The sequence below is a fragment of the Chiloscyllium plagiosum genome, unplaced genomic scaffold (genome assembly GCF_037043375.1).
Source record: "Chiloscyllium plagiosum isolate Xiang-an unplaced genomic scaffold, Cpla_swu_hap1 HiC_scaffold_21, whole genome shotgun sequence".
NCBI classification, from domain to species: domain Eukaryota; kingdom Metazoa; phylum Chordata; class Chondrichthyes; order Orectolobiformes; family Hemiscylliidae; genus Chiloscyllium; species Chiloscyllium plagiosum.
In genome coordinates, this window is record NW_028270159.1 from 8,660,748 (window position 1) to 8,674,885 (window position 14,138).

Genomic DNA, 14,138 nt, shown 5'->3' on the forward strand with positions numbered 1-14,138 from the left:
AAGGTTTTAATAGAGGTGTGTCAGGAGATCCCTAGGGCATTCAGTAAATGATATAGTCTGCTGGCAGTGAAAGGTTACTTGAAAGGCATCCGAAAGGATCTTCTAGTCTGCTTCCTGATTTGCTTTCCTTTTGTGTAATTCCTGTCTGCTCTTCAGGATCAGTAATCCAAAAATCTTTTATACTTAATTAAAAACAGCAAAGAGCAGCTAGTTCAAGACTGTGCACTCTGGAAGAGCTATAAACTCAAGAATCTGGGAAAAATTCAGCCAGCTATTATTTTATGGCTAGTAACAGCCCTGATTACACCATTCTTCAGTTTGATGTGCTTATTTCCAACATGCAGCTTTTTGTCAGGTGCAGCACTGTACCCTTCAGTGATCAAGGCATGGACTCCAGCAAAGGGAATCATTGAGTCATACTGTCCACGAGTTTCTGCTGCTCCAGGAGCCCTTGGATTGTGTTCACTGTTGTCATTTCTTTTAGGGAACAGCAAATGGGTTTACTGTGTTGAGATTAAAATTGGGGAATGAAGTTTGTTTTGGAATAATATTTGTGTGTTTTATCCCTCAGTGAGCGGCACGCTCTCAGCGGTGCTGAAAACAACCACCATACTCGATGACATTCCAGCGCAATGTCAGATCGTTTGGGGCAAACTACCAAGGGGAAGGATGGCAAATCGAAGTACTCCTCTCTCAGTCTGTTCGATAAATACAAAGGAAAGTCACTAGAAACCCAAAAGCATTCAGGAGGTATGTAACAAGGAGGAAACTCAACCAGGTACAGTGTTTACTGGGATCTGTCTGTTTTTGATTTCTGATGACAACAAGCTAGGTTCTGTGGCTGTCACTCGCGAACTCTGTGACCACTATCCAAAGCATTGCTGCTGAGACCTATCCTGTCTTCAGTTACATTGTGGCGATGTACATTCTGTTCACCATATGCTCTGTCTCCCTAGTTGCTCAGTCTTGATCACAATTTTGTTCTCTTTCTCACCCTCAAACACTCCATAATGAGTTGTTGATTTTCTTTGTATTTCCCTGTATAGATTGTGCATTTTTAATGATCTTATAGCACATTCAAATTCTAAACACTGCGTTGAAGCCCAGGAATCCCACGGCTGCTGAAATGTTCAAACTATCTTTTAACTGAAGTTTCCTCACCACAATTGAATCTTGCATTGAGCCATTTAAACATAAAACTTTGCAAGTTTTATGGTTGTTCTTGAGGATGATTATTTTTACATCTGTGATTGAGTTACAATAAGTTCAACTAAGATCTTGTATTATTAAAAGAGTTCTGTGGGGTGTAGTATAAGACTCTACTTGTGTTGCAACTATAGTGTCACCACAAAGGAGATATGCAGTTGCTACCTGGATCATTCTTCACCGTATATTCAGAAAATGTTTTTTTTGGTCATTCTTCAGGTATTAAGTGCAGATAGTTGCACTTTGTCCTGTTGTTCAGTGGTGACTCTTGAACATTCTCTAATGTGTTGTAGTTGTCCCTCGACATGGCTTGCAGAGTCTTGGCAAAGTGGCTGCTGCCCGGCGCATGCCCCCGCCTGCCAACCTTCCCAGCTTAAAGGCTGAGAACAAAGGAAACGACCCAAACGTGACCATTGTACCAAAAGACGGAACAGGATGGGCAAGCAAACAGGAGCAGCAGGACCAAAAGAAGTAAGATTGTCTTGTTGCAGATTTGGTTTTGAGCCTGGTCTGTTTTGTTCTTATTCTCCCTGGTGGTGATAGAAGTCGTCTTCGAAATATTAGTTATGGTAGGTGCTCAGCTAACACGAAGTGGGAAAACTCGAACAATTGAGAGGAGAACTGCCAAGCTACCAGCATGTAAAGACTGTCTGAAAAATAACTCTTAAAGCTACCTTTATTGATCAGTAACCTGTGAAGCAGAATTCCCAAGAAGAAGAAATAGAAGACAGGAATACAGAGAAGAACTAGAAGCTGCCTAGTTTTGAGAGAATTTTTGTTTTGTAAATTTTTATTGGGAGTTTATCGGACTAGCATTATAGAAGGGAAGGTAAAAGGTAGGTTAGAGGAAGGAGTTGTAAATAGTTGTTAGTTAATTATTCTCTGTTATACTTTAAGAAATAAAGTTGTTAATTTTTACTTTAATTAGTTCTTGGCCTTTCAGATTTTCACAGATTACTGCACGGGATAAATCTTTTCCGTGTTGCTGGTTTTAAATTAGCAGAAGGGTTTACCCCGTGTCATAACAGTTTGGGGGTTTGGGTCCGTGATTTGAACTGTTTTAGACAGATTTGAGGGGATGAAAAATCCCAACAGATTTAAACACTTGCAGGTCCTGGATATCTAAATAAAACAAAGGTGAGGCAATTTGCTTATCAGTGACTTGTGGTTGATTAAGTTAAAAGTGGGATAAATTACTTTTAAAATTGCTGAAGCGGTTCTGGGGTTTGAAGATGATTCTCAGATTTGCCAAGAAAGTTTAGAAGGAAAGAAAAAGGCCATACTTTTAGAATTAGCAAAGAAGTTAGATTTGGGTTTTACCAAGGACAAAAGTAAAGCTGAAATTGTAAGGGAATTACTCAAACACTTAGGTGTGTCCGAGAAACAGACAAGTGCAGTAGAGGTAGATAAACTTAAATTACAATTGAGGAAAATGGAGTTAGAAGATAAACAGAGAGAGAGGAAAAGAGAGAGAGAAGGTTCTTGGCTGAGCAAAGAGAAAGAAGACAGGGAGAGAGAACGGGAGAGAGAGAGAGGGAGAGAGGAAGAAGAGTGAAAATTCTTACCTGAGCAAAAAGACAGAGAATTTGAATGTGAGAACTTGCGACTTAGTCAGCAAAGTCGAGTTAACAGGATGGAGATTAAAAGAGAAAGTAGTTATATATATCAATATGTCCAAACTCTGCCACATTTTTATGAGAAAGATGTTGAAGCTTTCTTTATTTCATTTGAAAAATTGGCTAGGCAGATGGAGTGGTCCAAAGATTTATGGTTAATGCTAGTTCAGACGAAACTGGTAGGTAGAGCTAGTGAGGTACTGTCAGGTGAGGTGGCAAGAGATTATGAAGAGGTTAAAAAGGCTATTTTAAGTGCTTATGAGTTTGTACCAGAAGCATATAGACAGCAGTTGAGAAACACAAAGGAAGAACGAGGTCAGACTTATGCTGAGTTTGAAAGAATTGAACATAGTCGTTTTGATCGAAGTGTGCGTGCTTTGAAAATAGATGGGACATTTGAGGCTCTGAGAGAATATTCTGCTGGAGGAGTTTAAAAACTCACTTCCAGAGGTAAGAATTCACATGAAGGAACAGAAAGTCCAGGAAGTGACAAGGGCAGCAGAAAGAGATTTATAAAATCATGAGGGGCATGGATAGGATAAATAGACAAAGTCTCTTCCCTGAGATGGGGGAGTCCAGAACTAGAGAGCATAGATTTAGGGTGAGAGGGGAAAGATATAAAAGAGACTTAAGGGGCAACTTTTTCATGAAGAGAATGGTATGTGTATGGAATGAGCTGCATCGGCATGGCCAAGCTGGACCGAAGGGTCCGTTTCCGTGCTGTACATCTCTATAACTCTACGATTGAATGACCCTGGGCTGGATTCTTGTTTAAATTGCCCACTGCTGGGGATGGTACAACATGACAGTGTGACAATAGCAATTCCCTTTCAAGGGTTATTAAAGCAGCTCCAGTGTTGATTGAGAGCCAGTCAATCTCTTTGGACTTTGTATTTAACTAAGTTTTTCCCCCAGTAGGAGTTGGTTTTTGTACAGGGAACGGTTTCAGTAGGGAAAGGTGGAACCTGGTGCTAGTGCTGAGCTATAGATTGACAGTAAAGTCCTTGTAAATCTCTGGAAGTTTGTCTGCTATATACTTTGTCATACAGATGTTGGTCTGTTGACAAGCTTTGGGATAGGGAATACCAATATGCCATAACTGTCAGATGTAGTGGTCAGCGAAGAAGATTACAACAGGATCTTGATCGGATGGACCATTGGCTGAGAAGTGGCAGATGGAGTTTAATTCAGATAAATGTGAGGTGCTACATTTTGGGAAAGCAAATCTTAGCAGGACTTATACACTTAATGGTAAGGTCCTAGGGAGTGTTGCTGAACAAAGAGACCTTGGAGTGCAGGTTCACCACTCCCTGAAAATGGAGTCACAGGTAGATAGGATAGTGAGGAGGGCGTTTGGTATACTTTCCTTTATTGGTCAGAGATTGAGCACAAGTTGAGAGGTCATGTTGCGGCTGTACAGGAAATTGGTTAGGCCACTTTTGGAGTATTGCATGCAGTTCTGGTCTCCTTCCTATCAGAAAGGTGTTGTGAAACTTGAAAGGGTTCAGAAAAGATTTATAACGATGTTGCCAGGGTTGGAGGATTTGAGCTATAGGGAGAGGTTGAATAGGCTAGGGCTGTTTTCCCTGGAGCGTTGGAGGCTGAGGGGTGACCTTACAGAGATTTATAAAATTATGAGGGGCATGGATAGGATAAATAGACAAGGTCTTTTCCCTGGGGTGGGGGAATCCAGAACTAGAGGGCATAGGTTTAGGGTGAGAGGGGAAAGATATAAAAGAGAACTAAGGGCAACCTTTTCACGCAGAGAGTGGTGCGTGTATGGAATGAGCTGCCAGAGGAAGTGGTGGATGCTGGTACAATTGCAACATTTAAAAGGCATCTGGATGAGGAGACGAATAGGAAGGGTTTGGAGGCATATGGGCCGGTTATTAGCAGGCATGGTTCAATTGGATTGGATAATCTGGTCGGCATGGATGAGTTAGACAGAAGAGTCTATTTCCGTGCTGTACATCTCTGTGACCCTATACCTGTCTCTGCCTTTGTAGTGAGTAGCATTTTTCTCCCTGCTTTAATAGGGAACTCGAATGGTAAGTGGTACCCTAGATTACCTCTATAATACTAACACTGACGGGAGGGAAGGCAGAGTTAAGTAACTAACCCTGTCCCCATCCCTGCCAATTTGCTGTTGGGACCAGCAGGTTAGGAGAGGATGGTGTGCCTCTGGTTAACTGCAGCATAGTCTGTTATGTCTCGGTTGGAGCAGACCTAGTTTTGACCAATTTTATTTCAATCTCCTTACTTGCTGAAATACTAATTTCTCCTTCAAAATAGTTTCTTAAAAGCTGGTAACATTCCTCTCAGCATTCCTCTGCCACTGCAGCGTTTTTTAAATTTTCCTGGCCATTAGCCACTGGGGGCATCTCCTGTACATCATTTGATATTGCATTGTTCCTAGACCTTTAATTATAGCCACAGTATTCATATCAGCAACCAGATTACCATGGCTGTATATTAGAAACCAGATTATTGGGACTTGTGCTGAATGAACCTCTATGTTGAATGGGATTTAGAACCTGAGGTTCTGATAGGCTTTTATGTCTTGGATACAGGATTGTGAATAGTCTTTAGAAAGTGAATGTGCAAGGTGATTGGTGGATGAGACTGGATGTGAATTGAGATATGAGCAGCAGAGTTACACATGAGCTAAAGTTTGTGGATGTTGGAAGATGGGAGGCTGGCCATGTGGGGATTGGGATAGTCAAATCTGTCAGTATCTAAAGCAAGCTGAATATAAAGTAAACTATTGACAGTTCTTTTAAATGGAGCTACAATTTAATTCTTTTGCTGCAAGTCACACCATGTCAGTGGTTTGGTTAAATAATTGATTTGCCAAATTTCAAAACTCACCGTTTTCTATGTTCTGTGCAACTCGGACTTTGGGAGAAGGGTACTGTTTACTTTCATTGGTGTTGACTTTTATAACTTCTAACCAGAGCCTGGCCTGGTGGGTTTTCCTGACCATGTGCCATTATGTTTTGCAGTACCGCTGTGTCAGTAGTACAGCAGCCAGAGTTGCCATCGCAGCCGGCTTCGCAGACATCTGCCTGCAGTGCGCCAAAGCCGGTACCAGTCCACGAGGTAAGATACAAGCATTTGGCAAGTCTCTCAGCTGTGACAGGCAAGGGGTTATTGTGATCTGTGAAATGGCAACATTGAGCTGATCAAAATTGATTTCTTCTGTTTCACTTCAGTGCAGAATTGTATCTTAATATTAAGAGTTTTAAATTGTGTTCAAATCAATTGGATGAAGAATTGATGTAAAGGATGCAAATTGCTTCCAGACACAATAAATAACAGCGATAAAAGAAGTGTTGCATTCAGCATTACCGTACTGTTCCACCTGGATTAACATGTGGAATCACTTCACTGGTGGTGGATGTTAGTAATTCAGGATCAAGAATGGTAGTAGGTGTGTGTTTGGACAGTTTGTTGCCTGGGATATAATGGGCTTTCTTCCTCTGAAAATTAACAGAACACAAATTCAGCACAAGGTGGAGCAAAGTCATGGGCACAATTGAAGGCAAAGCCAGTAGGACCAGGAGGTGAGTTAATTGTCTTCCAGCATATTTTGGTAACCTAATCACTCTGTGTACAATTTTATGAATCTGCTCAAAATAGTGTGTTGCAGTATTAATACATTGTAGGCTTTAGTGATCTGTATTAATCTTATTCTATACACAAGGCTCAATACTTTAAACCACAGGCATTCCCAACTCCACCCATCCCTCTGTGAAGACCCTTTACAACGGATTTGTAGCAGACAATTCAGATTGAGTGAATGCCAAAGACACTAGATACCATCCTTAGAACTAATAGCAAGTCCACCATTTATTACTGCAGTTTCTGCAGACCAGTGTACTCAGTATTGACTGTTCCCAATCTTTACAGCTGTACTAGGCTATTACTCTGTGCTTGTTGCTGATTCTACCTTATGCCTTCCTAGAATCTACAGTCAGGCTTAATTTTGATATTTCTTTCTAATGGGTCCTGATGTCAGCCAAATATTAAAACAAATGAGGAGAAAAAACAGGAAAGTGAGGTTCTAGTCAAAAGCACTAAAGGAGTGATAGTATTTTCTTAAAACAACCTCCTGGATTGAAGTATTTGCTAACGCTGTGTAGAATTACAACCTATACAGAACTCAGGCCCTTGCTCCTTTCCCACGCTGAGGCCCCAGTATTGGCAGGAGGAGAATGGGAGTGGAGGGGATTGGTTGAGGGGTGGGCACAGTAAAGCAAATTTACCTTTTCCTCTACATCTGGAAAACCAATGGTTAAACCCGAGGAGCACGTTCAATACAGTATTAGGTTTCCATTGCCATCTGAATATTTTAATTGCCATTCTGCTTCCTGGAAGGCTGTTGGTTGTTTACCCTCTGACCTGCTTCTGTCAAACCCAAAAATGAGCTGAGTGGCATCTGGTTTGAGATTTTAAAAATAATTAATGAAGCCATCTGACATGTTTTGGTGCTTACTATTACTTCCCAGGTCTTTTGACCAACACCCATCCTCACTGATTTAACTTTTTCCCTGACCACAAGGGAGTCTATAAATGTCATTCTCTGAAAGTCTTACAAGGTTTAATCCTACCCATCTCTGCTGTCTCCTCAGTCCTATTATTCCAATTCATGTCTCTTGGGCTCCTTTTTCTCTCTCCCTTCCCAATGGTGGCAGTAAAAGCATACACTGGCTGTGTGACGTCTTAAATAAATCTTGTGTTTGATTGTTAGTGACTTTTCATTGTCATTATTTGCCTCAGGCGGAAGAGGATCAAACAAGCAGTTACCATTCTCTCAAGAGGAATTTCCAACATTGAAAGCAGCTGGAGACCAGGAAAAGGCTGGAAAAGAAAAGGACATCACAGATCAGTCATATGGGCCAGGACCAAGCCTCCGCCCACAGAGTAAGGCTCACAGTTATATGCAGGATCTGACATTTCTGGTGGTTCTCATTTTTTGGAGTACTTGTCGTGTGTCTAGAAAGGCTGTACAAGTGACGAGCTATAGCAGAGAAAATTTCACATCTGATGCCAAAGGGTAAAGGAATACTGCTTTCAGTTTCTAAGATGAGTTTCTACGTGATGACATGCTGCTTTGTTTACTAAAATCCACTTGGTGAGCCCTGAACTTCAGGAATCTTGCAATTGAGACATAATTCCATTTTTGATACTAATATTTTTAAAAGCTCTAAAACAATAATCATGTATGTCTAAAAGAATCTAATAACTGATAATCGCCAGTTCAAAAAGGCTATGGATCTTACACTAACCCCTTGAAAGCTGTGCAAATTTGCATATTTCCAAACAAGTAGCCCTGTTGTTTCCTCCTCAGTGATATCGATTATTGTAATACAGATCTAGTTCTTTGCAGAACAAATAAATTCAACCTTAACAATTTAAAACTGATTTTAAAAACTCTGCATGAAAAACTCTTGCTAAAAACGGTTTATCAGCTAACCTTGTGATAGGAGGAAACTAATTCCTTTTGGTGCTGGTGTGTAAAGGCATCTCTGTGAATGAGTTATGTTGACCCATGACATGTGTTTTCTTCCTTAATTTAGAACTGGTTGTGGAATTAGAGCTAGGGTAACGATAATCACATATCTTAACTTGTTTGGTGAAGGAAATCTGGTCACATCGAGATCAGTATTTCTCTTGAATGCAATAATGGGAAGTATCCTGTCAGAAATTCCTCTTTTGTGGAATGCCATTTAAAAGGTGATGTAACTTGTCAAACCTTCTAATTAACCTGTTCAGAGGTGTTACTGCACATTTCTGGAACAAGTGACACTTGATACTGGGCTTTCTGGTTCAGAGGCAGGGACACTACCAATATGCCACAAGAACTCTTAAAAAGATAGAAGATTGCAACTGATCAGTAGTTGATTTAAAGCATCGACATAGGCTGGATGGGTGGATTCACCTAATATGTTGTAGATATCTTTCTAATCTGTTCTGAGATATTGTTGCACCCTTTGGGAGAGCTGGGACTTGAACCTGGGCCTCTAGGATCAGAAGTAAGGCTGCTGCCACTTTACTGTCAGAGCCCCCATTGTGAAACTTGTAGATATTTTCTAATTAACCTTTTCAGATATGGTAGTACATCTCTCTGAAGTAAGTGGGACCTTATGTAAGCCTCCTGGCCCAGAGATGGGGTCACTGTCACTTCACCATAACAGCCTTAATGAGAGTGAGTTCCTATGAAGTTAAGAGCAAAGCAGTTTACATGGACCTGCAAGTTTTGGAGATTTACAATTTAGATATTTTCTAATCAACCTGTTCAGAATTGTATTGACACACCTCTGGAGCAGGTGGGGCTTGACTCCAACCTTCTAGCCCAAAGGTAGGGACACAACCACTCTACCACAGGTCCCCCCTAATAAGCATCTATGTTCGATAAGGTCCGGTTACAATTAGCTGGTCCATTAGGTTGTATTGGATCTTAGGACTGTAGTTACTGGAACATGTCTGGTGGCACTTGTTTGGAGGCTCTACTTGATGTACGCTCATCTCCGTACCAGTCTACAATTGAGCAGTTGTATTTTGCTTGCAGATGTAGCCATTTGGAGGGAGGGCGGTGGGCGAAACCTGAACCCCACGGCAGCACCGACTCCGCCGCCTGCACCACTACCAGAGGTGGAAACCAAAGGCTCAGACCAAGAAGATCCAGTGCACACACCAGTGTCATCAAGTGACCCTAAGGAGCCTTCGCTGCGCCCTGCAACTCCGTTAAGGAGGGGACTGGGAATACCTCTGCAGGCTGGGACTCACCAGTTCCCCGCCACCTACCGTGATATGTTGCCTACATTTGTAAGTTAATTGCAGAACCAGTAAATTGTTGTGATATTGTCCATGGCATTCAGTTCATAAGGTTATAAATACAGCTACAATGAAATTGAGAGAGACGTTTCAGAAACTTGTTCCACGCTGCCACTTCACAACCAAAGCCTGCAGCGAAAGCATGACAGTTAGCGTAACTGGCATTGAATGGGAAGTGTTGACATAGTAGTAACCAAGCTCAGGTCGCAGAGACCAAATGTTATTTATAACACTATTTACCTTTGATATCAATATAAGGGCGCTTGAGAGTTACAAGTTAGCCAGGAAAGAGTTAACTTAGAGCTAAGAAGAACCAGGAGGGGAACATGAGATGTTGTTGGCGAATAGGATCAAGGAAAACCCTAAGGCATTCTATAGGTATTTCAGGAATAAAAGAATGACTAGAGTAAGATTAGGGCCAATCAAGCATAGTGTTGGGAAGTTGTGCATGGAGTCACAGGAGATAGGGGAAGCGCTAAATGAATACTTTTCATCAGTATTCACATTAGAAGAAGACAATTGGTCGAGGAGCAGGTACATGAGGAGAAGGTGTTAGCAATTCTGGAAAGTGTCAAAATAGATAAATTCCCTGGGCTGGATAGGATTTATCCCAGGATTCTTGGGAAGCCAAGGAGGAGATCGCAGAGTCTTTGGCTTTGATCTTTGTTGTCATTGTCTACAGGAATAGTCCCAGAAGACTGGAGGGTAGCAAATGTTGTTCCCTTGTTCAAGAAGGGGATTAGAGACAACCCTGGTAATTATAGACCTGTGAGCCTTACTTCGGTTGTGGGTAAAGTGTTGGGGAAAGGGTTATAAGAGATAGGATTTATTATCATCTAGAGAGGAATAAGTTGATTATGAAGAGCCAACACAGTTTTGTGAAGGGTAAGTCGTGCCTCACAAACTTTATAAAGTTTTTTCAGAAGGTGACTAAACAGGGTAAAACGGTTGATGTGGCGTATATGATTTCAGTAAGGTATTTGATAAGGTTCCCCATGGTAGGCTATTGCAGAAAATATGGACGCGTGGGATTGAGGGTGATTTAGCGGTTTGGATCAGAAACTGGCTAGCTGAAAGAAGACAGAGGGTGGTGGTCGATGGGAAATGTTCATCCTGGAGTTCATTTACAAGTGGGGTACCGCAAGGGTCTGTTTTGGTTCCACTGTTGTTTGCCATTTTTATAAATGACCTAGATGAGGCCATAGAAGGATGAGTTAGTAAATTTGTGGATGACACTAAGATCGGTACAGTTGTGGATAGTCACGAAGGATGCTGTTGGTTACAGAGACGTAGATAAGCTGCAGAGCTGGGCTGAGAGGTGGCAAATGGAGTTTAATGCAGAAAGGCATGAGGTGATTCACTTTGGAAGGAGTAACAGGAATGCAGAGCAAATGGTAAGATTCTTGATAATATGGATGTGCTGAGAGATCTCTGTCCAGGTCCATAAATCCTTGAAAATTACCACCCAGGTTGATAGTGTTAAGAAGGCATATATGGTATGTTAGCTTTTATTAATAGAGGGATTGAGTTTCGGAACCATGAGATCATGCTGCAGCTGTACAAAATTCTGGTGCGGACACATTTGGAGTATTGCGTAAAGGTCTGGTCACTGCATTATAGGAAGGATGTGGAAGCTTTGGAAAGGGTTCAGAGGAGATTTAATAGGATGTTGCCTCATCTGGAGGGAAGGTCTTACGAGGAATGGCTTAGAGATTTGAGGCCATTTTTGTTAGAGAGAAGAAAGTTGAGAGGCGATCTAACTGAGACATATAAGATAATCAGAGGGTTAGGTAGGTTGGACAGTGAGAGCCTTTTTCCTCAGATGGTGATGGCTAGCACAAGGGGACATAGCTTTAAATTGAGGCGTGTTAAATAGAGGTAGTTTCTTTACTCAGAGCGTAGTAGGAACACACTGCCTGCAACAGTAGTAGACTCGCCAAAGAGATAGGAGGAAGTAAAATTGTCATTGGATAGGCATATGGACGAGAATGGAATAGTGTAGGTTAGATGGCTTCAGACTGGTTCCACAGGTTGGCGCAACTTTGAGGGCTGGTGGGCCTGCACTGCGCTGTAATGTTCTATAAATAAGGCTGTGTTCTCTTTGTTTTCAGAAATAGTGAATTGTACCAGCCACATTAGAGATGGTGAAAGATCATACAGACAGTATCAGTGATACCAAGCATAAAGCAGCAATGACTCAATGTTTTTTATCAACTTAATTTTGTACATGGCAGATAAACTACATTCAAGAATGAGGGAGAGCGTACTATGGGTAGCTTAATGTTAATACCACCCCTTTAAGTGCAAGCAAATGTGATAGTTGACAGTCCTGTCTAATAGAAGAAAGGTTGTGATCAGAAATAACAAAACAATTAGCTGCTATCTTCTCTGGTCTCCTTGCCAATTCTGTAGGTGCAGTGCAATGTGGAATTTTGAAGGCTTTATTTAAGTTGTACAGTTTACCAGATGAATTATTCCTCTCTAGTCATCTGTTGATAGTGATTAGCTGACATCTCCTCTACTTTCCCAGAGCCATTCTAAATTGCATCAATCTTGACCATTTTACCTTGAAAGGTGCAGTGTTTAGATTAAAAAATGGAACGAGAACTGTGGCCTGAAGCCAAAGAGATAGGATGAAGTAAAATTGTGCTGGTTCCAGATTCTGAGAGAACATAATAAGGAAGGTTCCCATGTGGCAAATGATCAAGTCTGACACACTGACATTCTCTTGCATGTGTGGCCTTCCCTTCAGTGCTGAACAAGCAGATATGGCTCTTTGTAATGTGAAGGTTAACTACAGTTAGGGATAACAGAAGATTAGAACCTGATTAACATACCCTAAGTGAGGTAAGTCCACAAAGTAATTTCCATTACCTGAGCAGCGTGAGTTTACTAGATTACTATTGTTGATGCCTGGTGAGCAGTATTTTAATTTGAGATACAGAACTGCTTTATTCCTGTTATTAGGATTTCAGCAACATAAAACAAAGTTGTACATATTTTTGGGCTGTTTCACTAGAACTTTGCAGCAATTATAGCTCTGTCCTTCCAAATTGGCATCATCGCCAGACAGAGCATTTTGAGCCAGCAATAGCATAGCTGCAGGTCTTGTCAGATGGAAGAAATATGGAAAGGTTAATGATAGTTAGCTGGTGAAATAACATAGCATTAGAGTGTATTAGTGCTAACTTGTTAAAGAAACCTAGTGGGGACAAGTTGTTTGTGTTTCAGTAGCTTGTGCTTTGTGATGTCAGAGACAGTAACAGTTGTTTTCAAGTAAATGTTTTGCAGCTGATGCTTTCAATTCCAAAACTGATGTAGGTAGTTGCTCAGTAGTCTGCCATGCCAGAAACACACTTGGGGAGAGGATTGAGAAAAACACAAAAATCTAACTCTCAACCTGTTCTTCAGTCCCTTTCTCCAGAAATCAGCCTCATTTGTCTTGAAGCCGTTCGTACTGCCCTGTCAGCATATTTCCTATAGTATAGTTCACAGCAGTCTTGTCTTGAGAGGAATATCTGTGCTGATCTGTTCTCTCTATCAGTGTGGCTGACTGTTTCTTCGCCTTTAAAAATAGGAAAATGTACCAGCCACAATAGCTTAATACATTCAGCTTGGATGGAGAAAGATCATTTTGTCATATAGCATCTGTGACACTAAACATAAAACAGCAGTGGCCCAGTGATTTTTCCCACTTACCTTTGTACATCGCAGATATATTGCACCCCCTTAAATGCTAGTAAATGTGATCGTTAACATTCCTGTCCAATATAGAAAGAATTGTAATTGGAAATAACATGAAACTTTGTACACATTGCACTGCTATTTCTGTCTCGTGTTCTTTTCATAATCTTGATGGTCTACTTAGACCATTTACCAAAAAAAAAGCTGAAATTTTTATTAAAGCTCACTCTGCCTTCACTGTGGAATGTCACCAGGTGAGAAGAGGGATTGTACACTTTTGAGTGTGGGAGTAATGATGGAACAGGCAATATCATTCACTCATGGGGGTGAAGGCTATATTATTCAGTCTCAGTGGCTGTAGGGGCAGTTCAATCTTGGTTGGTGAAGGGGTTATTATTCGCTGTCTGGGTGAAGGGTGTGAACATTGTCTTTATCATTCATAAGATCTGTTTTCACCAGTTAATCACCACCGAATCAATGTCTGAAATGGATTTTTCTCCCCCTGCAGATGTGCTCACCACAATCACGGGGTCCTCAGCCGACTCCAGTCTTTGGTCCACAAGGGTCCTTGCAGTATCCGTTCCAGCCACCTGAGCCAATTAGGTAAGAAGTATGTTAACAATCAATGTGCATATTAGTTAACTGGTCAGCTCAGTTGGCTGGGCTGTTGGCTTGTGATGCAATGTGATCCCAGCTGCATGGGTTCAGTTCCCGCACTGGCTGAGGTTATCATGAAAGACTCTACTCCTGAACTTCTCCCCTTGCCTAAGCTGTAGTGACCCTAATGAGAGAACA

The 14,138-nt window shown here is 41.3% G+C and overlaps 1 protein-coding gene across 5 annotated transcripts in view; it reads left to right on the top strand.

Moving 5' to 3' along the window:
* Window positions 1-14,138, top strand: part of prrc2b (proline-rich coiled-coil 2B) — an 82,652-nt gene that overhangs the window by 11,647 nt on the left and 56,867 nt on the right. For all 5 annotated transcript variants that reach the window (XM_087998215.1, XM_087998218.1, XM_087998216.1 and 2 more), the window contains exons 2-8: window positions 572-750; window positions 1,500-1,677; window positions 5,825-5,921; window positions 6,316-6,385; window positions 7,602-7,745; window positions 9,394-9,650; window positions 13,852-13,946. In XM_087998215.1, the coding sequence (XP_087854341.1) occupies window positions 633-750; window positions 1,500-1,677; window positions 5,825-5,921; window positions 6,316-6,385; window positions 7,602-7,745; window positions 9,394-9,650; window positions 13,852-13,946 (959 nt within the window). In that variant the 5' untranslated portion in view covers window positions 572-632. The remainder of the gene's footprint in view (window positions 1-571; window positions 751-1,499; window positions 1,678-5,824; window positions 5,922-6,315; window positions 6,386-7,601; window positions 7,746-9,393; window positions 9,651-13,851; window positions 13,947-14,138) is intronic.